Below are 26,151 nucleotides of genomic sequence, written 5' to 3'. Positions count from 1 at the left end.
TAGTACTAACTATCCCCTTTGTCAATTACTCTGTAAGGAATTGTGGGATGAAGTTGTGGCCTGGAATGCTACTGTGGCAGATTCTGTGGCTTTTCAGCTAGTGGGTTACACCCCAGTTCAAATGATTATGTTGAAGATCCTATTGCCACAACTATAGATGCCTTTGGAACATATTAGAGGAAAATTTGAACTTTGGTAAAAGTGAAATGAAAATTTGGTTACTTTTCAACTTTGGTGCCACTGATGTTTGTTTCAGCATTTATTTTTATTAAATTGTTCTCCAGATTTCGGATTTTAGGAAAGGAAAAAAATAAACATGTTTTTATTAAATTAAATTAATTTTAGATTAATTAATTAATTAATTGCAAGTCAACATTTAATTTAAAGTAAACAATAATTAGTAATATTAACAACATCCTTGTTAGGTCCGGGGGGTCTCGAATAGGTGTATGGGGGGGGGAGAATACACCTATAGGCTATTTTTATGATTATCTACTGACCTCAATCAGAGGGATCTCAGTCAGAGATTAAAACGAAACTTTACACGCAAACAAAGACTCCTGTTTTACTGAAATCAGTTTTGACCAACAGGGTTGACGACTGATACTGAAAGCTCTTCAGTAATGAGTTATCAGTTAAGTTACTGGAACTTAACTGATTTAAATAAGGGCTTCAGTCGTGTTTGCAAAGATAGAGATGATATCGCTCTTCCTTACTATCAGAGGATAGTTCAGTCAGATTGATATCATACGCAGCGGAAATTAAACTTAATTTCGCAATAGCCTCGGTGGAGCAAGTTGTTGGATTAAGGTTTCTCTTTACTGTTAGTCAGTGTTCAGTTTTATCAAATGAAATAGCACAAGTATGAATGTAAAACTGAAAGCTGTAAATAACACAGAGACTTTTACGTGGTTCGGAAAAACCTTTTCCTACATCCACGGCTGGTTGATCAGACCAACAATCCACTCCGCAAGTGCTTGCCTGGTGCACTGCAAACCGTACCCGTGTGCTTGCCTGGTGCACACAACCGTAAACTGAAGATAACCCCTCTTCAGCACCCACACACCTCGCGTAGGATTTCCCTGCTAAGCACACCTCGTGCTCAGACTTTTCACTCAGAGTTCAGAGTACCTTTCTGAACTCCGAATCACTCAAACACTCTTATGGGGGAGAGGTTTAAACGAGTGCCAACTATACTTACAAAGAACATGTTATTTGAAGCAAGTTTGACCTTTGGCTTCTGGGTAAACAGATATATGCCTAGGGTCTAAGAGAATGTATGTAATCAGCAGTGACTGATTTTGGCTTTGGAATTCTCTTCTTCGATTCAAGCTTTGGGCGGTTAGGCTTTAGGCTGAGTAGCAATTTCGGCAGAGCTTCAGCTTATGTTGTTGAATCGGTGAAGATTGAAGTGATCCTCGAGCGCTATTTGTAGGAGAACTCTTGAATAGATCCGTTGGCGTAAATCGTCCTCAAGATTTCTTCCGTTGGAGAGCAATTCGAATTTGGGCTGAGGCTTCAATCTTCGAGGTTCCTTGTCTGTGTGGAAACGGCTCTCTTTGATGGACAGGAGATGTGACATCTCTGAAAAGTAACCACCAGATAGGAATGACCTCTGCAGAGATAAGATATTGAGATCTCTGCATTTAATGCGGCTGTACTTGTGCGTACGTGGATTCCTCTGAACATTGGAAGATCAGTCCTAGGAGGAATGTTCAACTGATACTTGACTTTAGTATCAGTCCATTGCGCGTATTAAATAATCAGTCTTCAACTGATTCTTCAACTGATACTTCAGTTGGTATCTGCAGTCTTCAGTCTTCAGTCTTCATTCTTCAGTCTTCAGTCTTCAGTCTTCGACACCGCAACTAAACTAGAAACGAACTCTAACACTTGAGTTCAAAACGATTCTAGTCTATTACAAATAAGTCTTATGAATTTTGGTATCATCAAAACAAGGGTTAGGATTAGGGATGGCAGTGGATCTTGGATCCGGTCCAGATCCGTGGATCCAGATCCGTTTTTACGGTGGATCTGGATCTCAATTTTTTGGACCCAACGGATCTGGATCTGGATCTGGATCTCAGTTTTGAAAACGGATCTGGATCTGGATCTTGAAATTTTAGATCCGGTTCCGGCCCAGATCCGACCCGTGGATCCGTTTTATTTTATATATATTTTTTATATTTTATATTTAGTTTACTAATAATATTAACTAAATTAAAAATAATAAATAAATTATATTCAAAAGAATAAAAACTAAAAGTAATTAGATAAAAGTATTTTGTGTTATATTCTTCATGATGGAAATTAGATGTTGTTGATTTTGTAAATTTTTTTTAATTTAGTTTAAAAATAGTAGATCCATGGATCTGGACCCGTGGACCCGCGGATCTGGATCTGGATCCAAAATTTTTAGATCCACAGATCTGGATCTGGATCTGGATCCGGTATATAAAAACGGATCTGGATCTGGTATTGGCCAGACCCGGTCCAGATCCAGCCCGTTGCCATCCCTAGTTAGGATATTCCACAAGGTTCCCAACAATCCTTAAACATGTGGGTCATCCTATTTATCCATCTACTTTAACTCTCCTTAATTCCTGTGCCGAAAAGAAACAAGCCATGAATAACGGGACGAAGGGAGTACTAGTTTTTAACTTTTCAATTCTCAATTACTCCCTCTGTCCACCAATCCGTGTCCTAATTTGTCATTTTGGTCCGTCCACCAATTCGTGTCATACTTATTTTTAGTAATTATTTTCTTAACAAATAAATTATTTTTTCTTAAAAGTCGTGCCCTATTCTCCACTCAACAAATAAATAATATATATATTTTTAAAATCCATGCCCCCTTTCTCCTAAGACATGAATTGGTGGAGGGAAGGGAGTACCACAAAAGCTGGGCACAATATCTTCTTTATTTTGGATACCTTTGGAGTAATTTTTTTTTTCTATGAGTATCCTTCCAAAATTTACTAGGTACAAAAAGATGCGGAGATTTATTATTAATTATAAAAATATTATTTTTCTATTTTCTCATAAAAGTGTGTATTTTTACCATTTTGATATGTATCACAAAAATATACATTTTTCATTTTTTAATATTACTCCACCACATGGAATCCGATTGCAAGCGAGTGTGTGATGTTGTTAGCTTGGGCGAGAGAAACATTCTGAAGTTGGGTGCCATTGTTTCCTTTTACCGCGAAGAACTTTTGCTGCTTCCGGATATCTGCATCCGTCATATTAAGAGAGAACAAAATGTCGTCGCTCATTGTTTAGCGAAAGCCGCGAGTGATATTCCTACACATCATGTTTGGAATGAACCCTCTTTGTTTGTGGTGGGTTATCTCCATGTTCCATGTTCATGTGTTCAAATAATATATCCTCTTCGTTTCCTCAAAAAACAAAAATTCCTCCACCATTAATACTTTTTTATATATATATTTAGAATACCACAAACACTTATTTTATCTTCATTATATCAACTTATTCACAATTTTACTAGAAATGGCTTACCACAAATTCTTTTTTTTTTTCTTTTTTCTTTTTTATCTCACTATACATTAACACTACAATAAAATCGGGTCTCTCCCTCCATTCGTAACACACTCACTTAACATTTATTAAAATCCGTGCTATCAAAAGTGATGCAAACCTTACAAGACAATAATGTGTTTTTCCTTCAGTAAAAGATATAGAACGGAATGTGAATCTATGTATATCATACAAGTATGACATAAAGCTTGATTTGATGAAGCACAAACTTTTTTTTAACAAGTTAGATATATTTTCTTATTTGTTTACTTGGTCAAGAAAAAATTTACATAAATGTAATATAAAAATATAACATTATTATAAATTTTTTATAAAAGTAATTATGGTAAATTTTTTCATGGAAGATGAAGTATTATCGAATTTGGTTTCCCTAGTGGGAAGCAATCAAACAAGAAATCACATGTAAAAGGGCTTGGTAGATCGAGAGTCAAATTCAATATGTTGTTCATATTATACATTAGATTGGCAAATGATTTGATTGAGTTGAAAGGATGATTAATGAGTCTTAAAGACGCCATTATTCAATATAACACACGACACATCCCATGTGCTTCCATTTTCCGGCCACGTTAGATCTTGTTGTTCAATAAATATTGAGAATGCCAAATTTAATCTGCAATTGTTGTGATCTGTGAGATGGTGTGTTTAAATTGATTAACTAGATTGATTAATCGTCTCGAATTTGTAACTCTGCAAGTAAGCCTAGAGGATCTTATATCATTGGAACTTTATGTCTAAGAAATTAGTATTAAATAATAGGATTAATAGCTAGAGAAGTTTCACCAAATTTGAATTTTGCACATGACTTTTAAAATTAGCTCCAGAATACACGAACTATTGATTTTATTGCAATTTGCACACGGCGAGAACTCCGGCCATAATTAAAGTTGACCGGCAATGACGTGGACTATACGCGTGGCATTTTTATTGTAGGTGGCAATACGCGTGGCATTTTAATTGATCTGGCAATACACATGTCATTTTTATTAAAAAAGAAATAAAACAAAAACAAAAAATCATCTCTCTCTCAAAAATTACAGCCGCGTCCTCCCCTTCCTCAAGCTTCTCCACCACCGTCGGCCAGCTCTTCCACCAAAATCAGGCGTCGGACCTTAGGCGCAGCAAAAAAACCCAACTCAATGGCGGCGGATTTGGAACCCTCCGCAGCTTCTTGGAAAAAGACGGCAGATCTAAAAGCAAGTCTCTCTCTCTCTCTCACGTTTTTTGTTTTCGACCATTTGTCCACTGCACCACCTCCTCTCTCCTTTTTACCTCTGACCTCGCGCCGGAGTTGCAGGAATCGAGAGAGGGAAAAGGAGAGGAAGAGAGGGAAGGAAATGGCGATCGTTGACTGAGAGAGAGGGGTGGTTGTGGTTCTGGATTTGGAGGTTTTGTAGAGTTGGCGGCGATTGTAGGGGATTTGGGGGTTTTGCAGAGTTGGCGGTGAAGTGAAAGTGTAGGGCTCAGTGGTCAGCGGCGTTCGTGAACGGTGGTGGTGGAACGCGGCGGTTGGAGACAAGGCCGCGCTGTGCGGTGCGGTGGAGGTGGAGGTGGAGGTGGTGCTCGGCGTCTGGAAAAGACGAGGGATCTAGGGCGCTGGCCTGAGCGGTGGTGGCAGCAGGGTGTGTCGAGGTGGGGCAGAAGGTGGCGCTGGAGTGATGAGAGAGGTAGGCGGAGAGGCGGAGAGACGGTGCGTGGTGGTCGACGAACCGCGCGCTGACTGGAGACGGTGGAAAACAGAGGTTGGCTAAGGCAGGCAGCGACGTTCCATTTTTTGATTTTATTTTTTTTAATTTAAAAGAGCTTGACAAAACGACGTCGTTTTACTACATCGGAAAATCGTCCTCGTCGACAAAATCCGACAGCCACATCACCACCGATCAAGGTGTTAGTCAACGCGGGTGCAATTTGCGATTAAATGAAAAGGTGATGTATTTTGGGGCTATTTTTTAAGGTCATGTGCAGTATGCAAATTCGGTGAAAGTTTGTGTATTTTTCGGCTATTAACCCTAAATAATACTACTATATATTGGCTACGATTGATTTGGTGGATGTGATCGATAAAATTAATAAGATTGATATAATTGGAGGAATGATTAAATAATTCACCCAACTTTAGGTTGATAAATAATAACTTAATTGGATGATTAAATACGGATCGAATTATCAATCACGGCCCAATCATGCAAACCAAATACTTAATTAATGTGGATTATTTTATCAATCATCCCTTATCACTCAAACCGAACGCCTCCTATAAGATCAATTGCGAAAGTAGACGTGAGATCTATAATAGTTTAGAAACATATACTACTTCCTTTGTTTCCATTAAAATTAACTCGTTTTCTATTTTGAGACGTCCCACTAAAATTGACTCATTTACATAAAAGATAATATTTAACTTTTAAGAAATTGTGGACACTTACACTTTTATCTAATTTACACATTTTCCTTAATTTTCGTGCTCAAAAGAACTGAGCCAATTTTAATAGATCGGTGAGAGTATTTGTTATTAGTCATATATAGAATTGTTATGGCTAACAGCATATATAACATCACTCTTTACATTATTTTTGTTAATTTTTTACACAAAGAACATTCTCCCTCCATCCCTCAATAATTAGTTCCAAGAAGAACGACATAAGTTTTAATAAAAATTTGTAAAAAAAATTATTTGATGGTGGAATCATATATAAAAATAGTGTTTAAAGAGTTATAATTGTAAAATTGATAGTGAAATCGTGTACAAAAATAGAAAATAAAGAGATTGTGACGAATTTTTCGGGAACACTCTAAAAAAGAAATTGGTGCAAACTATTTAGTGACTATGATTCATACATGCAATTTGCAACATCGATTGAAATTGAGCAACATTAAAATTTAGTGCGACTACGTAGACTAGCCAGGTTTTCACTTGAAATGAAATTATTACAAGAAAACACACACACATAGAGGATTCTAAAGAGAAAGACACAAAGGAAGTTTAGAGTTTAGATCATATTCAAATACCAATCTCAAATCATAGTCCAATATCATTCGAAAATGCTGTTCTTCTTTACGAGACACACAAAACTTTGGAAAGAATCTTGTTGAATAAATGGATGTGTATATGTATCTATGTTGTCTAAAAATCATACAATTTGATTATGCAAGCTCGCAACATTCCAAGATGTACTAACCTCTTGAAGAATTCCCATGTGTTGGTGCTGAAACTCAGCATGTCTACACTTTGCCCCCATCACGAGAGAGCAGTCTCTGCTCGTCGTTCTCATCAAACTCGAGACTTGCATCTCCTTCATAATCCACATCGATCACAGTTCTTTCCTCTACACTGTTGTTTAGTGATACACGAAGCTGAGGGCGTTCTTCCACTAAGCCGGAGTTTTCTGTTTCTATCTCCAGCATTTCTGATTGGATCAAGGCTTCCATTCTTGCTCGGTCTCTGTCCCTCGGATACGTACAATAGAGAAACGAGTAGAAGGCGCAGCAAATGGCCATAGGGATGCTTATTGCAGTGTAAAGGGCTTTGCCAAGTGATGCAGCATTTTCTCTATCTGTCTCAATTGATTTTGAGTCTACCGGTCCTGCCGGGAGGGGCTTATATCCGTACACCCGCTGAGCTAATATTCCGACCACTGGTGGAGCAAATGAAGAAAGGATAGACTCAAAAGATCGATCCAGAGCATAGATGTTCGTTCGAGCTCTCTCTGGCACTATTTCTGCAAATATTGGACTGCAAGCACGTCGAAATAGAGAAATTTTAGGACTAATTAATAGTATTGAAATTTCAGCAGCCAACCATCTGTTGCATTAGCATACACAGTAATGTGGGGGAACTATCAAAAAAGCAAATAAACATTCAAAACCGATGACTTATAAAAGCAAATACATATACACTTGATAGATTAAAGTTTGAAAGTTAGTGTTTCCAAGATACTCACTTGTTAGTTGCTGGGGCATTCCAAGAGATGAAAAATCCCATAACAAAGAACACGAAACCATGCATTGCGGCGGTGGAAGGGTCATCGGGCAATCCGAGCAACAAAATAGCAGCTAAGGGGATGGCCGAGCCAGAGCTTATCTGAGAGAGTATAATTCTACCAGCATTTGGTAATGGTTTGGCAAGCGTGTCGCCCATCTTCCCGCCAAACAAACCTCCAAGAGATCCAGCAACGTTAAACAGTGTCAAGATGGTTGCTGTTTTCTTGTGAGAGAAGCCCATGAGCTCTAGCCACATAGGAGCAAACGACAGAGATGACCATGGGAATGATCCAGAGACGCCTTGAGCAACCAATATCTGGAACGAAGGCACTTTTATAACCGCTTTTGCTTCTTTAACGAGTTCCCTCACTTCCTCCTTGAATGGCTTATGTGGAGGTTGCTCTTTCTTCTTACCATCACTATCAATAAATCGAGGATCATTGGCAAACAGGTGGACTAAAGCACCAATCACGACACTTAATATTGCAACGAGGTGGAATGCAATTCTCCAACCAGGGATTCCCATGACCGATGTGGAGGCTATGAGAACGGAGAGGAGGCCCCCGATGATGGAACCCAAGTTTCCTGTCAATTGCAGCCAACCAAAGGCGGTGCCACGATTTGTGTCATCGGTTGAGTCAGCAACAAGAGACTGGATTGCTGGTGTGACTATGGCTAGCCCTATCCCATTTAGACCTCTTGATATTGCCACCTAAGGAACAAGATCAAACTTTAAAAAACCTACAAACAACACTAACTTTCAGATTTCCATGAACTCATTTTTGAAATTGTGGTGCATTAAATCAAATTTGCAAACTGATCAAGAAGGCTACTCAATACTAGGTGACCCTACTTATGAAATGTAACCAGAGTATTAGAGATTCTACAATACATACCACAAATCAACCAAGATTCAGAAAACCAACTCCTTTAACTTACTCTTCACATTCTTGTAGTATAGGGTTTATTAACAAAATTTGTACATCAAACCAATTTGATTTCTGACTTAGAAACTTTCATATCTATGATACAATTGCAAGCTCGAATGCAAAATCCAAAAACACCCAAAACGGGCCGGATTAGGAAAACAACATGAATAAAGAAAGACAAACAACACATTGCAATCTCACCAATCAATGAGGAATCGTATTTCAATTCTTGAACTTTGAAAATAATCCAATCACAATTTGCAAGAGTTGAGAGAAAAGTTGAGGTTTTGATGGTAAAATAAGGATTTGGAGTGAAAATGAACCTCGGCGAAAGTGGAGGAGATGGCGACGAGGAAAGTGGCGGCGGCCCAGAGGAAAGCGCCGAGGGCGATGACGGAGGTCCGGTTGTGGCGGACGGCGAGGTAGGCGGCGAGGGGGTAGCACGAGGACTGCACGATGGATCTGAAAAGCGTGAGAGAGCCGAGGCGAGTTGGGTCGGCATGCAGCGCCGCCCCGACTTCCTTGTACACTCCCGGCAGCAGAGATTCATCGGCGCGTTCCATTATTCCGGCCAAATTCACCAGGATAAGAGTCAACGTCTCCGATCTCATCTCCGTGATCTTCCTCATTCATGAATTGATCGCCGCCGTTGACTAGGACAGACTGAGAGAGTGTCTGAATTGAAAGAATTTATGTGGGGCTCTCGAGTTTCCTTTTTTGTGCTTCGACTGTAAGCAAAGAAGCAATGGCTGATTCACAACTGTCGCGTAATTACAGGAATATTGTCCGAAAGGGTAACTGTACAATGTACGAGGCTATTGTGATATTTTCCATAAATATAGGTGTACACAAAAATAGAGGGAATCAGGAAGAAGGGTAAAAATAACATAAAAACACTAGGGACAAAATGATACCTATTTTCTTAAAAGGTAAAATCTGAAAAATATCCACTTTTTATAAAAATAAAGTCGGTGAGGACCATTTGTTTAACAGTAAAACTATTTGGACAAATTTTGTCCAGCCAAAAAGCTTATTTTGGTTGACTTTTTTTTCAATTAAATTTATAACTAAAAGCAATACATATAAAGTGACTATTTTGCCCTATATTTATTAACTCCATTAAAAAGCTTCCTTCACTTATTTCCTTATTGTACCGATTCATCCAAAAATTAAAAAGTTGGAATAAAGCATTTATATGTTTCATTGCTCCAACGTAATCAACTCCGAGTCTCCCAATGTTATACTGTATATCATTGGACCATTTGTATTTTATTAGATAGTGTGTTTTATAAGGCATTTTTTCAATTAAATTATCTATCTATCTATATAAGCATTTTTATTCGACAATAACAGTTTCTTTTTATAAAATAGTTAAGAAGAGAAATCTAGATACTTAATAAAATAATACTAGTATACTAATAATTTAGTATGCATAAAATTAATTTCAGGAAAGCCTAATAACAGTACAATTCAGAAATAAATTGTTGCATTTAGGATGTAATTTATTGTTAAACTATTTTTTTTTATCAGGCAAAGTCATGTTAGATGTTAGTAATTAGTTCCATATCCACTCCAAGAACCACCTTATCTCTCCCATTCACCAAAATCCACTTTATATCTCCAATCTCCAAATTCGCTCCCAAGAGGGATCGAACCCGGGTCACTTCACTTAAGTGAGGACCCGGTGGCCAGTGGGCTAAGCCCCCTGGTTACTTTCATCATTCTTGATTTGCCTAACTCAATTAAATAATAGGGGTGTGCCCCATATCTATAAATCTTTTAACTTAATTTTTTAATTGAAGGAAAATATAATCAAAGGATATAATCGAAAGTTTGTAATTAATTAAATGCATAATTGGATTTTTATAATTAAATTATCTATCTATATATATATATATATTAGTATATTTGATTACTAATAATAATTTCAAATATGGAAGTAATTATAAAAATGTCACATATTTTAAAAATACTTCCATATTATAATTATTAAAAATTTGTTATTATTTTACTCTATATAAAAATAGAACAATGAAACTCCCAATTCAAATTGGTCAAATCGAGCATCACAAGTGAAACCACCAATTCGAATTATTCCAATCGAGCATCACAAGTGAAACCCCCAATTCGAATTCTTCCAATCGAGCATCACAAGTGAAACCCCCAATTCGAATTGTTCCAATCGAGCATCACAAGTGAAACCCCCAATTCGAATTATTCCAATCGAGCATCATAAGTGAAACCCCCAATTCAAATTGTTCCAATCGAGCATCACAAGTGAAACCCCCAATTCGAATTATTCCAATCGAGCATTTCGAATTGGTCAAATCGAGCATCACAAGTGAAACCCCCAATTCGAATTGTTCCAATCGAGCATCACAAGTGAAACCCTCAATTCGAATTATTCCAATCGATCATCATAAGTGAAACCCCCAATTCAAATTGGTCAAATCGAGGATCACAAGTGAAACCCCCAATTCGAAATGCAACAGTACAATTCACTTGTGATACTCGATTCGACCGGTTCGAATTGGGGGTTTCACTTGTGATGCTCAATCGGAACAATTCGAATTGGGGGTTTCACTTGTGATGCTCGATTGGAATAATTTGAATTGGGGGTTTCACTTGTGATGCTCGATTTGAACAATTCGAATTGGGGGTTTCACTTGTGATGCTCGATTTGACCAATTTGAATTGGGGGTTTCACTTATGATGCTCGATTGGAATAATTCGAATTGGGGGTTTCACTTGTGATGCTCGATTGGAACAATTCGAATTGGGGGTTTCACTTGTGATGCTCGATTTGACCAATTCGAATTGGGGGTTTCACTTATGATGCACGATTGGAATAATTCGAATTAGGGGTTTCACTTGTGATGCTCGATTGGAACAATTCGAATTGGGGGTTTCATTTGTGATGCTCGATTTGACCAATTCGAATTGGGGGTTTCACTTATGATGCACGATTGGAATAATTCGAATTAGGGGTTTCACTTGTGATGCTCGATTGGAACAATTCGAATTGGGGGTTTCATTTGTGATGCTCGATTTGACCAATTCGAATTGGGGGTTTCACTTGTGATGCTCGATTGGAAGAATTCGAATTGAGGGTTTCACGTGTGATGCTCGATTTGACCAATTCGGATTGGGAGTTTCACTTGTAATGTTCGATTGGACCAATTCGAATTGGGGTTTCAAAATTAATAATCAATTTGATGAATTCAAATTGGGGATTTCATAATTGAGATTCAATTTGATCAAATCGAATTGGGGGTTTCACTTGTGATGCTCAATTGGACTAACTCGAATTGGGGGTTTCACTTGTAATGCTCGATTGGATCAATTCAAATTGGGGGTTTCAAAATTGATAATCAATTTAATGAATTAAAATTGGGGATTTCATAATTGAGATTCAATTTGAACAAATTGAATCTCAATTTGATAAAATCAAAATGAGGGTTTCATTTGTGATGCTCGATTGGACCAATTCGAATTGGGGGTTTCAAAATTGATAATCAATTTGATGAATTCGAATTGGGGATTTCATGATTGAGATCCAATTTGATCAAATCGAATTGAGTGTTTCACTTGTGATGCTCGATTTGACCAATTCGAATTGGGGGTTTCACTTGTGATGCTCGATTGGAATAATTCGAATTGGGAGTTTCACTTGTGATGCTCGATTGGAATAATTCGAATTGGGGGTTTCATTTGTGATGCTCGATTTGATCAATTGGAATTGGGGGTTTCACTTGTGATGCTCGATTGGAATAATTCGAATTGGGGGTTCCACTTGTGATGCTCGATTGGACCAATTCGAATTGGGGATTTCACTTGTGATGCTCGATTGGAAGAATTCGAATTGGGGGTTTCACGTGTGATGCTCGATTTGACCAATTCGAATTGGGGGTTTCACTTGTGATGCTCGATTGGACCAATTCAAATAGGGGCTTTCATTGTTCTATTTTTATATAGAGTAAGTAACAAATTTTTAATAATTATAATATGGAAGTATTTTTAAAATATGTGACATTTTTATAATTACTTCCATATTTGAAATTATAATTAGTAATAAAATATACTAATACACACATATATATATATACATATATATATATATATAATTTAATTATAAAAATCCAATTATGCATTTAATTAATTACAAACTTTCGATTATATCCTTTAATTATATTTTCTTTTAATTAAAAAATTAAGTTAAAAGATTTATAGATTTTGGGCACACCCCTATTATTTAATTGAGTTAGGCAAATCAAGAATGATGAAAGTAACTCGTAGAAGATATGTTGAGTTTAGTATATGCTTTTCGTTAATAGTGACGTTTAACAATAAATTACGTCCTAAATGCAACAATTTATATCTGAATTGTACTGTTATTAGGCTTTCCGGAAATTTTATGCATACTAAATTATTAGTATACTAGTATTATTTAATTAAGTATCTAGATTTCTCTTCTTAACTATTTTATAAAAAGAAGCTGAAATTGTAAAAATGCCTTGTAAAACACACTATCTAATAAAATACAAACGGTCCAATGATATACAGTATAACATTGGGAGACTCACTGCAAGTTTGCAACGAGGAAATGAGTGGAGAAGCTTTTTAATGGAGTTAATAAATGCAGGGTATAATTGTCACTTTATATATATTACTTTTTAGTTACAAATTTAATTTAAAAATGGGTCCACCAAAATAGGCATTTTGTCTGGACAAATTTGTCCGATTAGCATCACTCTTTGTTTAATGTGTGTAGAGAAGGTAGGGACTGCATACTATTTTTGGAAAGTGCCAAAAAGTGGGACAAACAAAAAAGACAAATGTGCCAATTGAAGTGGGACGGAGGAAGTATAAATACACTTATTTAGATTTTTTTACTCTTATGTCGATTATTAGTGTATTTGTATTTATGCTCAACTTGCAATCGACAAATATCAAGAATTAGTGTATTTTCTAAAAATGCTCGACTACTAATATTTGATTGTTCGACTCGCAATAATTGAACATGTCGAGCATTCGTGTATTTACTATTAATATTTGACTCGCTGAGGTTGAGCATGTCAAGCATTAGTGTATTTATTATTAATCCTCGACATGCATTAGTCGAGCATATCGAGCAATGTTCGCGATTTCAGCAAATTTTATAAATTAAGGATAATTTAATCCCCTCAAGCTCAATTCTCAAAATGGATAGTTTTTATAGTTTAGGGTTTAGGGTTTATAGTATATATATATATATATAGAGTGAATATTTTTTATTTTCTGTATTTGAAAATAGGTAAAAGCAACCCAAAACACTAATTAGTTTTTAACCAATTCCATTCGGTTTAAAATTTAACGATATTATTATATTTAAACATAGATTATTGACTTAATTAAAGCATAGCAATGAAGTCAGCAAATACTTCACTTGTCCCTCAAATATGTACTCATTTAACAATGAAATAGCTTTTAAAAAAATTGATTGAGTGTGTAAGTGAAATAAGGATCCACTTCATTGCAAGTAAATTGTGCGAGACATACTTATTAAAAATTATAATTAAATAACCTTGAAAATGGCCAATTGTGATGAATGGAGAAGCCACAATTTGTTTTCACATAATTATCATTAGATCAAAATCTGACGAAATGCAGCTAGAATTTTAAGACGAAAAATATACTATAAAAACTACAAAAAGCATACACCAAAGCAAAGAATGATTAACTGGAGCGGGCTAACAGGTTGGTTCTTTGGGGTGGGCTAAATTTTGGGCCTCTTTTAATTGAGGCCCATATCAAACTTCTAAGCCATGGCCCCACCAGACCCGGCTCAATCCATCTGAAATTTGTAAGTTATAGTATTTGAAATATTTATTTATCGGGAACACGTTGCAGTCATGCAAACAGGTGTGCCACTAAGCAAGCTAAACCCAGCAGACTGTGAAGTGCGAGAGAGAGATGTGGAGATGGTGTGTAAAGGGAGGATCCAAACAGGTGGCTAATTTTGCCACCAAAGGTTTTCCAGTTCACCCCGCTGCGCAGCAACATGCGGAACAAGTTGTTGAAGCACAACATAATATCCAAAGGAATGTGAAAAATCGGATAAAGGAATTCAAGATATACCGGTGGAGCCCAAATCATCCTCACCAAAAACCTTTCCTTCAATCATTCTTTCTCGATTTGTCACGCTCTGGACCTATGGTAATTTTAATTTATTTCCATTTTCATGAATTCGTCTTTTATTACTCTCCCTACTTCCAAGTAGAAAATATAAAGTTAACGCGAATTGCTGAATTTATTTGAGTATAGGATTACTTGTAAGTGAAGTCATATGAATCATTATCCTAATTCACAATGATTAATTGCCTTTCATTTATTTGAAAATTCTTGAAGGGAAGTTTGAATATTTTTTACTCAAATCTAGTATTTTAACTATAAAAGCTGGAGTAATAAATTAGAGTTTTAACTTTTTTTTGAAAAATTACAAGAGGTGTGTATCTATTATATAATTCTATATATGATCTTACAAATGTCTTTATATATGTTTGTAAAATATGGTTAGAAATGTTTAGAATCTAGTTTAATGCGAAATTAGATCCATTCAAGTATAATAGAAATAGAGAATTGTTTACAAAATATTTGTATTTTGGAGGACCAATTACTTCAGTTTGAAAAAAAAGTTAATTGCAACAAAACAACGCCCACCGTGGGGCTCGAACCCACGACCACAAGGTTAAGAGCCTTGCGCTCTACCAACTGAGCTAGACGGGCAACCTGTTTAATAAATTACATAAATTATTATATAATTATATGAATATTTATAGATATATGCTTGTTTAAGACTACATATTCTTGGATTTTATTTTTTTGACGGCAGCGCATCTTCTTGGAATTAAAATTGATAATCTGAGTTCATAACTATAAAATCAAAATTAAGGTTCTTAGACTACAATCTAATAAAAGCTGTATAATACTCTAATAATAATGTTATTTTCTTTAGAAGAGTCCAAAATCTGGATCATAGTCTACAAACTGTACAAGATTATTTACCGAACCATTTAACTAGGATTGATTAAATGGTTTCGCAATTCTATACGTTTAAAATAATCTATTAGCTAAAGTTGATTGCAAAATATGATTAATGATTTTACAATTTGAAAGGCTATGAGTAAATATTCATTTTAATTTTGATTTTTTCCATTGATTAAGGTCTTATATTGTGATTTACAAAGTTGCTAAGCCACTCCTGCAACCATCTTCTCTAAGTTCTTATTGATTTTTGCATGTGAATCACATCTGTATCTTAGTATATATATGTATTCTCATTCAGCTTCAGCTCAAGTTGATGTTATCAATTTATGTTTGATGATAGTGGCACATCAATTCATTTGCTGAGCGCGTATGTTGCGCGCTCCTAGATTAGGTGCCTTATATTATAGAGGTGAATCCTAACATAAAATTAGCAAATGGATTGGCCAACACTAATCATGCCTGCCGTAGACAATTAGATGATGTTGACAGCTTCTGCTTTGGTTGATTTTTCTCATTGGTCTTGATTTCTGGTTTCATGTGGATTTTGATTTTGTTATCTGAAATGATGTCAAGAGCATTTTTAGGATGAATTGATAATTAAAGCTCTTACCTCGGATTGGATTCTTTAAACATTGAACAGATAGGATGGCCTAGACATATGATTGATATATTCCATGTTAATTGTAGGTTCTTGATGCACTACAGAAGATAAAATCCGAAGATGACTCAAGTTTGACCTATCGGAGATCTTGTAGAGAAGGCATATGTGGTTCGTGCGCAATGAACATTGATGGGACAAATACGGTGGCGTGCCTTAAGCCAATTGATCCAGACACTAGCACGACTACTGTAATAACTCCTCTACCCCATATGTATGTGATCAAGGATTTAGTCGTTGATCTCACCAATTTCTACCAGCAATACAAGTAAGACGCCTTTTTGTAACACTTGTGCAATCGAATCCCATTCTTCCATCTCTTCAATTTCTATCTGCCATGAGTAATTAAAATTACTCCACTGATAAAAATAAAATAAAATTATCTTGCTTGAGCTATTGATGTCACTTTTGATTCAATGTTGCCAAAGTTTGCTCTGATATAGCCCTTCATTCCAATTCATAGAGGCATAACATATACCTCTTCCAAATAACCTGTTCATAACAATGTTCATAACAATGCAGGTTGATCGAGCCATGGCTGAAGACGAAGAAGCCCCCACCGGACGGGAAAGAATATAGACAAACGACAGCAGAGAGACGGAGACTAGACGGACTCTACGAGTGCATACTATGTGCTTGCTGCAGTACCTCGTGCCCATCCTATTGGTGGAACCCTGAAGAGTTCCCAGGACCTGCAGCACTACTTCACGCGTATCGTTGGATAAGCGACAGGTAACCCACCTCTAACTTTGTTTATTACATCTTCAAATAAAAACGTAAGATATATAATAATTTGGTAAACGCTAATGTCGAAATTAAGTTGTGAAATGAGATATGGCATGTTGTAGTCAATCGTGGTTGAAAGTGTTATTGTGCATGATCTCCTCCTCTATACTTGGCAGTCGGGATGACTTTGGCGAGGAGCGGCTGCAAGCAATAACGGAGAACCAAGTGCGATTGTATCGGTGCAGGACTATAAAGAACTGCACAGCAACATGCCCCAAAAGCCTGAATCCGGAAAATGCCATCAACATGATGAAGACCAAGCATCTCTTTGGTAGGCCAGTTGAGGATAGGGCTTAGGCAGCACATTGTCTATCTATTCTTCATGCCACCATATTTTGCTGTATTTCGCTTTTAAATGGTGTTGTTTCTTGGCTGTGACATTAGTATCCTAACCCCACTAAATAAGGAAGCCATGTGTTTTATGTTACTTTTTTATTTGCTTAAAATCTTGAGGGCCTCATTTCTTGTAGGATCCGGGCCCTACTTCCCTCCACACAAAGGAAACTAGATTTTATTCTTAGTTGCTCCGAATTCCTCGGATGCAATGTAAGAAATCAAGAAATTCTTATTATGTAAGAAAAAAAGGAAAAAAAATGAAATTGGAAAATAGAAAAGGAAAAAGAAATCAAGAAGGAAACAAGAGAGAGAAGATTGATGAATTGCAAATTCACCATCCAACAACATAATCCCCATATTCTTAATCTCCTCTCTCTCTCTCTCTCATGGGGGATTGTTCTTCTGAGAGAAGATCAGGATGTGGCTTACTTGGCGCAGTATTTGGTGGCAAAACTCTAAGGCCAAGAAAATCACCTTCTCCAACACCTGTTCAAACATCCAAAATCCAAAAGGCTAATGCTGACCATGATTCTGCCGATTCATCTAACCTTCAAAATGATGATAAACAAGGAGACAGAGTCATATCCCGGCCCGGCCCGAACCACAAACCTCAGCCCCTTCGCCAGCAGCATCCGGGCCCGAGTGCCAATCCCAAAAATGCAGAGGGCCAAGGCCAGGCCCAAAAGGTGCCGCTGCCCGGGATGGGCCTTTCCGGGGAGCTGGACACCATGATCAGGGATCATCAGAGATCAAAAGGGGCTGGAAATCTAGTGAGGGCGTCGTCGAGTAACGTGATGCTGCATAGCAACTTGGGGAATTTGAGGCAGCCCGGTGATGGTCATGCGAGAAATGAGCAGCCATTTCCAATCAATGGAAACGTGGCCAAGAGAAGCGAAGGGCCCGAAAAGCCCGATGTGTTTTGTCGGGCCCTGTCGACACGGATGGACCCGGAGCATCTCAAGATTTTAGGCAATGAGGATTACAAGAATGGGAGGTTTGCAGAGGCTTTGTCTCTCTATGAAGCAGCCATCTCCGTTGATCCCAATAAAGCCTCTTACCGGAGCAACAAAAGCGCGGCGCTCACCGCCATGGGAAAGCTTCTAGAAGCTGCATTCGAGTGCAGGGAAGCTATTCGGATTGATCCCTTTTACCAACGAGCTCACAACAGATTAGCAACCCTTTATGTTAGGTAATCAAATGATTCTTCAATTGTTTTTTCCACATTCCTAAGCTAACCTTTTTTTTTCTTTTGACAGATTAGGAGAGCCAGAAAAAGGGTTGTATCATTTCGAACAGGCCGGGCCCGACGCCGATCCTGATGCCATGAACATGGCTGCAAAGGTTCAAAACCACTTGAACAAGTGCACCGAGGCAAAGAGGCAACGCGACTGGGCTGCGTTGCTCAAGGAAATCGCCTTGGTTACAAGCGCCGGTGTTGATTCTGCACCCTTGGTAACACTCATTCATGCACAAACTCATGTTTATTTCCTAGTGTAAATCAACCCCTTATCTTGTTCTTTGTGGATCAAGATTTTTGCTTTGAAAGCTGAGGCGTTGTTAAAGCTCAACAGGCATCAAGAAGCGATCCAAGCTATGGCCGACGGCCCGAATTATGACACCGACGAATGCATAAAGTTCTTCGGCCCTATTGCAAGCGCAAGCCTCTTAGTTATGCGAGCTCAAGTTGCTGTGGCAGATGGGAGGTTCAGATTTCTCAAATAGTATCAAAACATGTAGTTTAATTATTAGTATGAAAAAACCATGGCTTGCAGGTTCGATGATGGTTGCGCTGCAGCAGAGCGCGCGTGCAGGCTCGACTCCAACAACAAAGAAGCAAGCAGCGTGATGAGGAGGGCGCAGGCATTGGGCGCCGCCAGATCAAATGGCAACAAACATTTTAAGGCAGGGCGGTACGAGGAGGCGCGTGCCGCTTATGGAGAAGGGCTCGAGCATGCCCCCAACAATGCGTTGCTTCTCTGCAACAGAGCTGCTTGTCACGCCAAACTCAATCACTACCAGAAAGCAGTGGAGGATTGCAATGCTGCACTCACCATTCGACCAAATTATAGCAAAGCAAGACTACGAAGAGCTGACTCTTATGCTAAGGTGGCTATATATTATTAATTAATTTGATACTAAACATTGAATTGTTGTGATCGATGACAACATATGTGTTTGCATGGTAGATGGGAAATTGGGGAGCGTGTTTGCAAGATTGCCAAGTGTTGGTAAGAGAGAATCCCAACGACGGAGATGCGGCACGGCTGTTGGATGAGGCGAAGGCGCGGCTGAAATAGAATTGACAGTGGAAACAAAATGTCGTAGATTTTCTTCATGGAATCAAATATGCAGTATTTACAGAGGGATCATCTCCTACTTCATTTGAAGAGTAAACGCCCCCTCGCACTGGGAGATTTATGCTTTTCAGTGTTAATATTTTTGGAAATTGTGCTTCAGGAGAAATGAACAAAGTACTAAATTAAAAGGTAGGATACATTTTTGAAGGTCGTAGGGAGAAAGGTAAATCCAGCAGTAAGGGAATTTTACTGAGTCTAATTAAAAAAAAACGGGAATTATTTTAGATGATAACTAAAAAGCTTATATTTTGATTTGGTGACTATATCTTAAACTAAGTTTATCCAAATTATCCGTCAGTGATATCAAGCATATAAGAGAAACGTTTGAAGCAGGGACGGAGCCAGGAATTAAGTTCGGGGGGTTGAACTTGTACGGGGGTTCGGGGGCGGTAGCCCCCAAGAAATTTTTTTTGGGCATTCTGTATATTTAAGGTATTTTTTTTATTAAAATACGAGCATAATACTAATAATAACGAACAATATTTTCATAGATTATATAGTTTCAATATATCACAAAACTTTTTTTGGACATTCCGTATATTTAAGACATTTTTTATTAAAAGGCAAGCATATTAATAATAATAACAAACAACATGTTCATAGATTATATATTTTCTATATATTACAAATTAGTTTCAATACATTATAATTTTTTTTAGCATTTCATACATATTAGGCATTTTTTATTAAAAGACAAGTATAATAGTAATAATAACAAACAATATTTCATAGATTAGTATAGTTTTAAATAACAAAATTATCCTTAAATTAAGTATATATGTGAGAATTTAATAACCAAATACTCTTTTATATAACAAAATTATTTTATAATAGGTATAAACATATATCTATATATATTAAAAAAAAAAAAAACTCAAAATTTGGGAGGGGGCTCTAGCCACCCCTAGCCCCCTGGCTCCGTCCCTGGTTTGAAGGTAAAAAAAAAAGGTAAAAATATATTCCCTAGTTCCTCCGACCATGAAAACATATCTTAGAAGAGTTTCAATACAAGTTTTAGAAAAAATTAATCATGTATTTAATAAGGATAAAAAGATTCACAGATTAAAGATAATAATTAGTGAAATTATTTTTAAAATATTCAAAAATAATTTTTAATGGACGTACAAAAATGATAAATTGAGATAAATTTTAACGGAAGAGAGAGCATTATTTAATAGCATATTGTCTAACGGTTGTTATGCAAACTTATTCAACAATGGGCTCATGACAAATGACCACATATAATTGGATAGGTGAATATTTTAGATATATTTTTAATTTGAAAACTAGTGGTTAACATTTTATATTTGAACTTTATGAAATTGATGAGAATTTCTTATATGTAATTTTATGATGAACACGAACACTCGCATCTGTAAAAGTTAAAGAGTCGAAGTTGGATTAATAGAAGTAACACGTCTGGTTTATATCTTTGTGCATTTTTAAAAAATACTTAATCCGTCTCATTTAACATAGCCTATTTGCTATTTTGAAATGTTCCATTACAAATGATCCTTTTAAAAAAAAAATTCTTTTATCTCACAAAAAATTGTGGGCTCCACCATTTTTTATTATTTTTTTCCTTTAATTTAATCAATCTTCTTCTTAATAACTGTGTCAAAATTAAAAAAAATCATATTTAATGGGACGTGGAGAGTATAATTAGTGATTTTTAACTCATACGAAATATAATGAATATTACAATAATTATAGTAGATTTCGAGCGAACATGTATTGATGTATGGAGGGGATAATACATCAATTACAAACTTTTTCATTGCAGTACTAAGACAAGTTCAGCTGATAATGAGTCAGTTGGAATCATTCAACATAGCTTATTGAAAGGTAAGTTTATTGGTAATCATAGATAAGTCTGACTAACTTGGTGATCAGTTAGCAATCCTACTGACTGCTCTGAAGCTAGTCAATTGGACTAATAATTAACTAATATATGCGGAATGTGGTGGTTAAACTACTCTCTTTATGAAAATCTTTACTCAAGATTCAGTTTGATCAGCAGCTTAAGTCTGCTGATCTTAAGTATATTTTCAACATGATGCTGAGTTTTGCAAAGCTGATAACTAGTATGTTGATAAATAATAGTTCAAGTGATGCAAAATGTAAGGACTGAAAATAAATAACACAATTAATTAGCATGGTTCGAAGAAACCCTCCTACATCCACGGGCTTGAGTTACAGGCGAATCTACTAACTTTGGATTCCTTCTTTTAGATGTGCAAGTCAACTGACCAACAAGTTTCCTTGTGGAATCCACAGGTTACGCGATTTTGACCATTAATGCAATTTTTTCGATGGCTTCCGAATACAACTTTAAATATTTAAATTACCAATCAATAGCTTACTTGTCGACTATCTTCTAACAACTAACACCTATCTTTTACAATGGGTGAGTGTTTGAAGGGTAATTTTCAAACTTAAGAATACACTGTTACAATGAAGAATAATAGAGTTTTCAGTGTATTCGAAACTAAGGTGGTTCAGATTTACAACATAAACACCTAGAATTTAATAGAATGTTTGTTGGTGATTCCTGGAAGATTAGATCGTAAAATCCCAAGTAATAACATTTAAGCATTTGATGATTCCCTTATTCAAAAATACGCGGAGTTTTTGAGAATAAGAAGTTTAGCTTGGTTGCTTTAAGAATTCAAATGCACAGCGTTTCTGGTAATTCATTTGTTGGATGTAGCAGCGTATTTATACACCAAGGATGAAATAGTTTTATTGCAGAGAACATCTTTGAATCACCGATTGTGGTATTTATAAATAATTTTAGATATTTGTTGGAATTCTTATATTAATATTTGGTAATTTTTTTTAATTTAAATAGTATATAAAAATAATAAAGGTGAAAATATATTTTACATTGAAACGAGTCATTGATAAAGTATACTCCTATAATGTAAAATTGAATTGGATTATAAAGTGTACACACGGAGAGATAATTGATTTTTTTTTTGGGTTAAAAAGTTGGATGGACTTGGTTTGTTAAATGATAATTAAATATAGTCTTACAAGACGTGTAGGTACCCACCATTGAAAAATAAAAAGATCGTCGAATGGGATAGCTGCCGACATAAAAGCGATATTTAACAAACAAATTTAATACATATATACGTGTTAGAAGAAAGTAAAAGCGTGTATTGAAATATACTAGTATTATTCAAATACTTCAACAATTGTTGCCAATCCAGTCGAATTATTATCAATTATCATCATTGAGAGTATATTATCATGTTTTAACTAGCTTCAATTTATTTATTATTGCATCGAGCATATTTATTAAATACTTAAAAATTCGCAATCAGTCTAAGAATCTTTCTATTTTTAATATATTTAAATATTAATTAATTTATTATCCATAATAACATAACATATTCATTACTTACTACACCAAACAAAGTTAATTCGTTACTTAATACAATGAAGATAAAAAATTAAAAATATTAACATTTTTTTGTATAAATGTACCAATATACCTTAATAATTTTAAAACAGAAAAAAATTACTATAAAAATCCCCCCCAGTAATTGTGCCCGGCCCCTCCCCCCAATACCTAACCGCCGTCATCCTTCCTTCCCTCATTTGCAACGCCACCGCTGTCTGCTGTAACTACTACGCTGCTACGCCATCGTCGATCAGGGTTTATTTGCTTTTTTCTCTCATTCTCTCTTTCCCCCACCTTTCCATTTGTGTCATTTCCCCTTCTTCATATTCTTTGTCGCCGATGTCCTACACCACTACCGATCCTGCCACCTGCCTCTTTCGTCTCTCTGCAGTGTGACGTTGTGTTGATCTCCACTGCCTCTCTTTACCATTAATCTGTAGTGCCTCTCTCTCTCTCTCTCTCTAATGTCACCGCTTGTAAAATTGCTATTATTAAACAATTTTGTGAAAATGTGTGGAATAAACTAACAATGTAAAATATAATGTTACACATTTTTTTCGCAAAAGTATTTAATCGTGTAACAATGTAAAATACACTGGTTTCCACTTTTGAGACTTTTTCTTAAAAGTGTGTAACAATGTAAAAGTGTGCAATTGCGAACAAATGTGTAATATCGTATTTTACATTGTTACACACTACATGGTATTTTGCAGAAATTAATGTATCTATTTCAACAAATTTATTCATATGAATATAATTTCTTTTACTATAGTATAATTTTGGCTAGAGTTGCCGTTTAAATATACTCCCTCCCTCTCACAAAATCATGAATAATTGAGAGTGACACGGGTCTTAAGAAATGTTAGGCGACAATTATTGTGAGTGTAAAGTGAGTCTCACTTTATAAAGTGTTATGAGAGTAATGAGTTAATTGAGAAAAAGTAGTGGTAGACTGGTAGGCCATAATGGTTTATTATGAATAAGTATGAAAAATGAGAGATAAAAAATAAGAGAATAGTGTACAAAAATAAAAATATTCCTATTTTTGTGACATACCTCAAAATGACAAATTGTTCATAATTTTGTGAGATGGACGGAATATTTAAAACAAATCACTTAAAGAACTTCATACCTCCATACTTAACGAGCTTGATTTATTTAGCTAACCAACTAGGCTAAATCAGGTCGAACAGATTTTTATGGAATCGAGTTATGAGTAGATCACGAATGACTTAATTCCTTTACAACCCACCAAAATTTCACGAATTTTCACTCAAATATTGCAACTTATATACTCAAACTAGTGAGCATTAGGACAAAGCATTATTTTAGTAAAACACGAAGCCCTCTGAAAAAAGGGCAATCTGGTCCATCCATTTATTCCAATTACAAGATGAGCGAGAAGTCAAATGACAGACAGCGTTGATGAATCCGGATGGTGAATGGCGGTGAGATCGGAGTTACAGAGGTTTTGGAAGGTGGAGAGCTGATAGGGCGGCGCATCCGTAGCCAGCCATTGCTCCACCTCGAAATTAAGGTGCGAGCAGGGCAAGTGGACGCCGGTGGAGGTGACCTCGATGTAGTTGCAGTACCATCCGTGGCCCGAACCCGACCCGTCGGAACTCAGGTTCATCGCGCAAATGGGCCCTGACAAACACGGGCCTCGCCCGCTGAAGATGTCCAGGTTTCCTCTCTCGAAGTAGTCGTAACCCGGGCCCATCAGCCCGCCCCATGCCTCGATGTTCTTAATCTTGATGCCGTACCCGTCTGCGTCGTAAAACGTCGTCGTAATTATAGAGTCTGTTCCACCCTTTATGATTGTGCTCGTTCTTATGTATAGCGTGTAAACACAATCTGCATCATCCTGCACAATAATTTATCATTTCAAATAATATCAACTAAAACCGAACAACTTTAAATTGTTTTTGAGTGTGTGGACAAAAACTAATTACAGATCTGGAGATGGTGATGAAGATGGAGGAGAGAATGAGGAGATTCAAGAAGAAGCGGTTGACTTCCATGCCTTCCTTTTCCGGACTATAGTACTAGTGTATTATGTATAGCTGATTATATATATATACATATGCAATAAGAAATCAATTAAATATATTTACATACATATATGTACTCATCATACTAGTTGGATTGCCTGGATGATTTAAGATGGACCACGAACATTAAAGTGTATAGTGAAACCCATGGTTTTATAATTTTGATAAGAATGTCATATTTAAAGTTTAAACATATATTGTGATATTTTTCCACCATCGGTATTTTCTATTATGATGCTTGACTAAGCGAATATACTTTTTCAAGATACGACAATCAATTATTTTCATTATTTGTGTGCGTGTGCAAAGTATTTTGATCGAAAATGTAATTGAGACATTTAAAATCATAATTTTCCAATCATGATCAGAGTATACAATCTACCAACTAGACCATTATAAACAAACTATACATAAATATAATGTTTGAGTTCAAATATCTTAGAGATTGAATCAATATATTGGGTTGTATGTTGTATAAAAAATATCATAATGGATTCAATCTGTAAGATATTTGTCTTCAAACATTACATGAGTTATAGCAAATGCTAGATTTAATGGATCAAGATCAAAGACAAGGAAACTAAATCAAGTACTCCCTCCGTTTCAGTTATCTTGATCACTTTCTTTTGAGCACGAATTTTAAGGAGCTAGTGTTTAGTGTGTTAAATGTGGTAGATGAAAAAAATGAAAAGGTGAATAAAAGAAAAAACTTATATTATATAAGGAAAATGATCACGTTAATTGGACCGGCCCGAAAAAGAATACTAATCAAATTAATTGGGCCACATGAAGTAATAAATTAAGAAGACTCTTCTTAAATGATAAATTCTTGAAATATGAGTAAATCTTGATCAATTAGAAGATGTGACAATAAAACTCTCCCTCAAAATTAAATTAGTAAATCGAATATTATTCTTTTTCTAAAACTTAGTAAATTGAATATTGAATAGTGTTTGTTATGTGAGGTACTTTATGATACATTGTTCATGCTATCCTTAACTCAGTTTTAATTAATACTCCTTCCGTCCCATGAAACAAGACCTAGTTTTTTTCGGCA

General features: G+C 36.1%; 4 protein-coding genes and 1 non-coding gene across 5 annotated transcripts; 2 read left to right on the top strand and 3 right to left on the bottom strand.

Moving 5' to 3' along the window:
- Positions 1-6,543: 6,543 nt before the first annotated feature.
- On the bottom strand, positions 6,544-9,366 carry LOC131021817 (uncharacterized). The gene is made up of 3 exons (XM_057951106.1): positions 8,795-9,366; positions 7,503-8,254; positions 6,544-7,294 (listed from the first exon to the last, which is right to left on the bottom strand). The coding sequence occupies exons 1-3, from the start codon at positions 9,098-9,100 to the stop codon at positions 6,784-6,786; spliced, it is 1,569 nt and encodes a 522-aa protein (XP_057807089.1). The 5' UTR covers positions 9,101-9,366; the 3' UTR covers positions 6,544-6,783.
- A 5,057-nt stretch (positions 9,367-14,423) lies between these two features.
- On the top strand, positions 14,424-17,368 carry LOC131023468 (succinate dehydrogenase [ubiquinone] iron-sulfur subunit 3, mitochondrial). The gene is made up of 4 exons (XM_057953008.1): positions 14,424-14,666; positions 16,185-16,423; positions 16,678-16,887; positions 17,058-17,368. The coding sequence occupies exons 1-4, from the start codon at positions 14,424-14,426 to the stop codon at positions 17,236-17,238; spliced, it is 873 nt and encodes a 290-aa protein (XP_057808991.1). The 3' UTR covers positions 17,239-17,368.
- On the bottom strand, positions 15,164-15,236 carry TRNAK-CUU (transfer RNA lysine (anticodon CUU)). The gene has a single exon. It is a non-coding gene; the product is annotated as a tRNA-Lys (tRNA).
- A 92-nt stretch (positions 17,369-17,460) lies between the features above and the next one.
- Positions 17,461-19,658, top strand: LOC131021816 (inactive TPR repeat-containing thioredoxin TTL3-like). The gene is made up of 5 exons (XM_057951105.1): positions 17,461-18,466; positions 18,534-18,729; positions 18,808-18,980; positions 19,050-19,383; positions 19,464-19,658. Exons 1-5 carry the CDS (start codon positions 17,664-17,666, stop codon positions 19,572-19,574), a joined length of 1,617 nt encoding a protein of 538 aa, XP_057807088.1. The 5' UTR covers positions 17,461-17,663; the 3' UTR covers positions 19,575-19,658.
- A 4,579-nt stretch (positions 19,659-24,237) lies between these two features.
- LOC131021815 (PLAT domain-containing protein 3-like) lies at positions 24,238-25,651 on the bottom strand. The gene is made up of 2 exons (XM_057951104.1): positions 24,996-25,651; positions 24,238-24,907 (listed from the first exon to the last, which is right to left on the bottom strand). Exons 1-2 carry the CDS (start codon positions 25,062-25,064, stop codon positions 24,449-24,451), a joined length of 528 nt encoding a protein of 175 aa, XP_057807087.1. The 5' UTR covers positions 25,065-25,651; the 3' UTR covers positions 24,238-24,448.
- Positions 25,652-26,151: the final 500 nt, after the last annotated feature.

Source organism: Salvia miltiorrhiza, chromosome 4 (genome assembly GCF_028751815.1).
Source record: "Salvia miltiorrhiza cultivar Shanhuang (shh) chromosome 4, IMPLAD_Smil_shh, whole genome shotgun sequence".
NCBI classification, from domain to species: Eukaryota; Viridiplantae; Streptophyta; class Magnoliopsida; order Lamiales; family Lamiaceae; genus Salvia; species Salvia miltiorrhiza.
Note: the sequence above shows the minus strand (reverse complement) of the source record. Positions and strands in the feature narration are given on the sequence as shown.

Coding starts and splice junctions, on each gene's coding strand:
- LOC131021817 (XM_057951106.1), bottom strand. CDS start 9,100: ATGAGGAAGATCACGGAGATGAGATCGGAGACGTTGACTCTTATCCTG. Junction 8,255..8,794: donor TCTCCTCCACTTTCGCCGAG/GTTCATTTTCAC, acceptor CTTGTTCCTTAG/GTGGCAATATCAAGAGGTCT. Junction 7,295..7,502: donor AATGCCCCAGCAACTAACAA/GTGAGTATCTTG, acceptor ACGTGCTTGCAG/TCCAATATTTGCAGAAATAG.
- LOC131023468 (XM_057953008.1), top strand. CDS start 14,424: ATGTGGAGATGGTGTGTAAAGGGAGGATCCAAACAGGTGGCTAATTTT. Junction 16,424..16,677: donor AATTTCTACCAGCAATACAA/GTAAGACGCCTT, acceptor ATAACAATGCAG/GTTGATCGAGCCATGGCTGA. Junction 16,888..17,057: donor TATCGTTGGATAAGCGACAG/GTAACCCACCTC, acceptor TATACTTGGCAG/TCGGGATGACTTTGGCGAGG.
- LOC131021816 (XM_057951105.1), top strand. CDS start 17,664: ATGGGGGATTGTTCTTCTGAGAGAAGATCAGGATGTGGCTTACTTGGC. Junction 18,467..18,533: donor TTAGCAACCCTTTATGTTAG/GTAATCAAATGA, acceptor TTCTTTTGACAG/ATTAGGAGAGCCAGAAAAAG. Junction 19,384..19,463: donor GAGCTGACTCTTATGCTAAG/GTGGCTATATAT, acceptor TTTGCATGGTAG/ATGGGAAATTGGGGAGCGTG.
- LOC131021815 (XM_057951104.1), bottom strand. CDS start 25,064: ATGGAAGTCAACCGCTTCTTCTTGAATCTCCTCATTCTCTCCTCCATC. Junction 24,908..24,995: donor TCATCACCATCTCCAGATCT/GTAATTAGTTTT, acceptor ATTATTGTGCAG/GATGATGCAGATTGTGTTTA.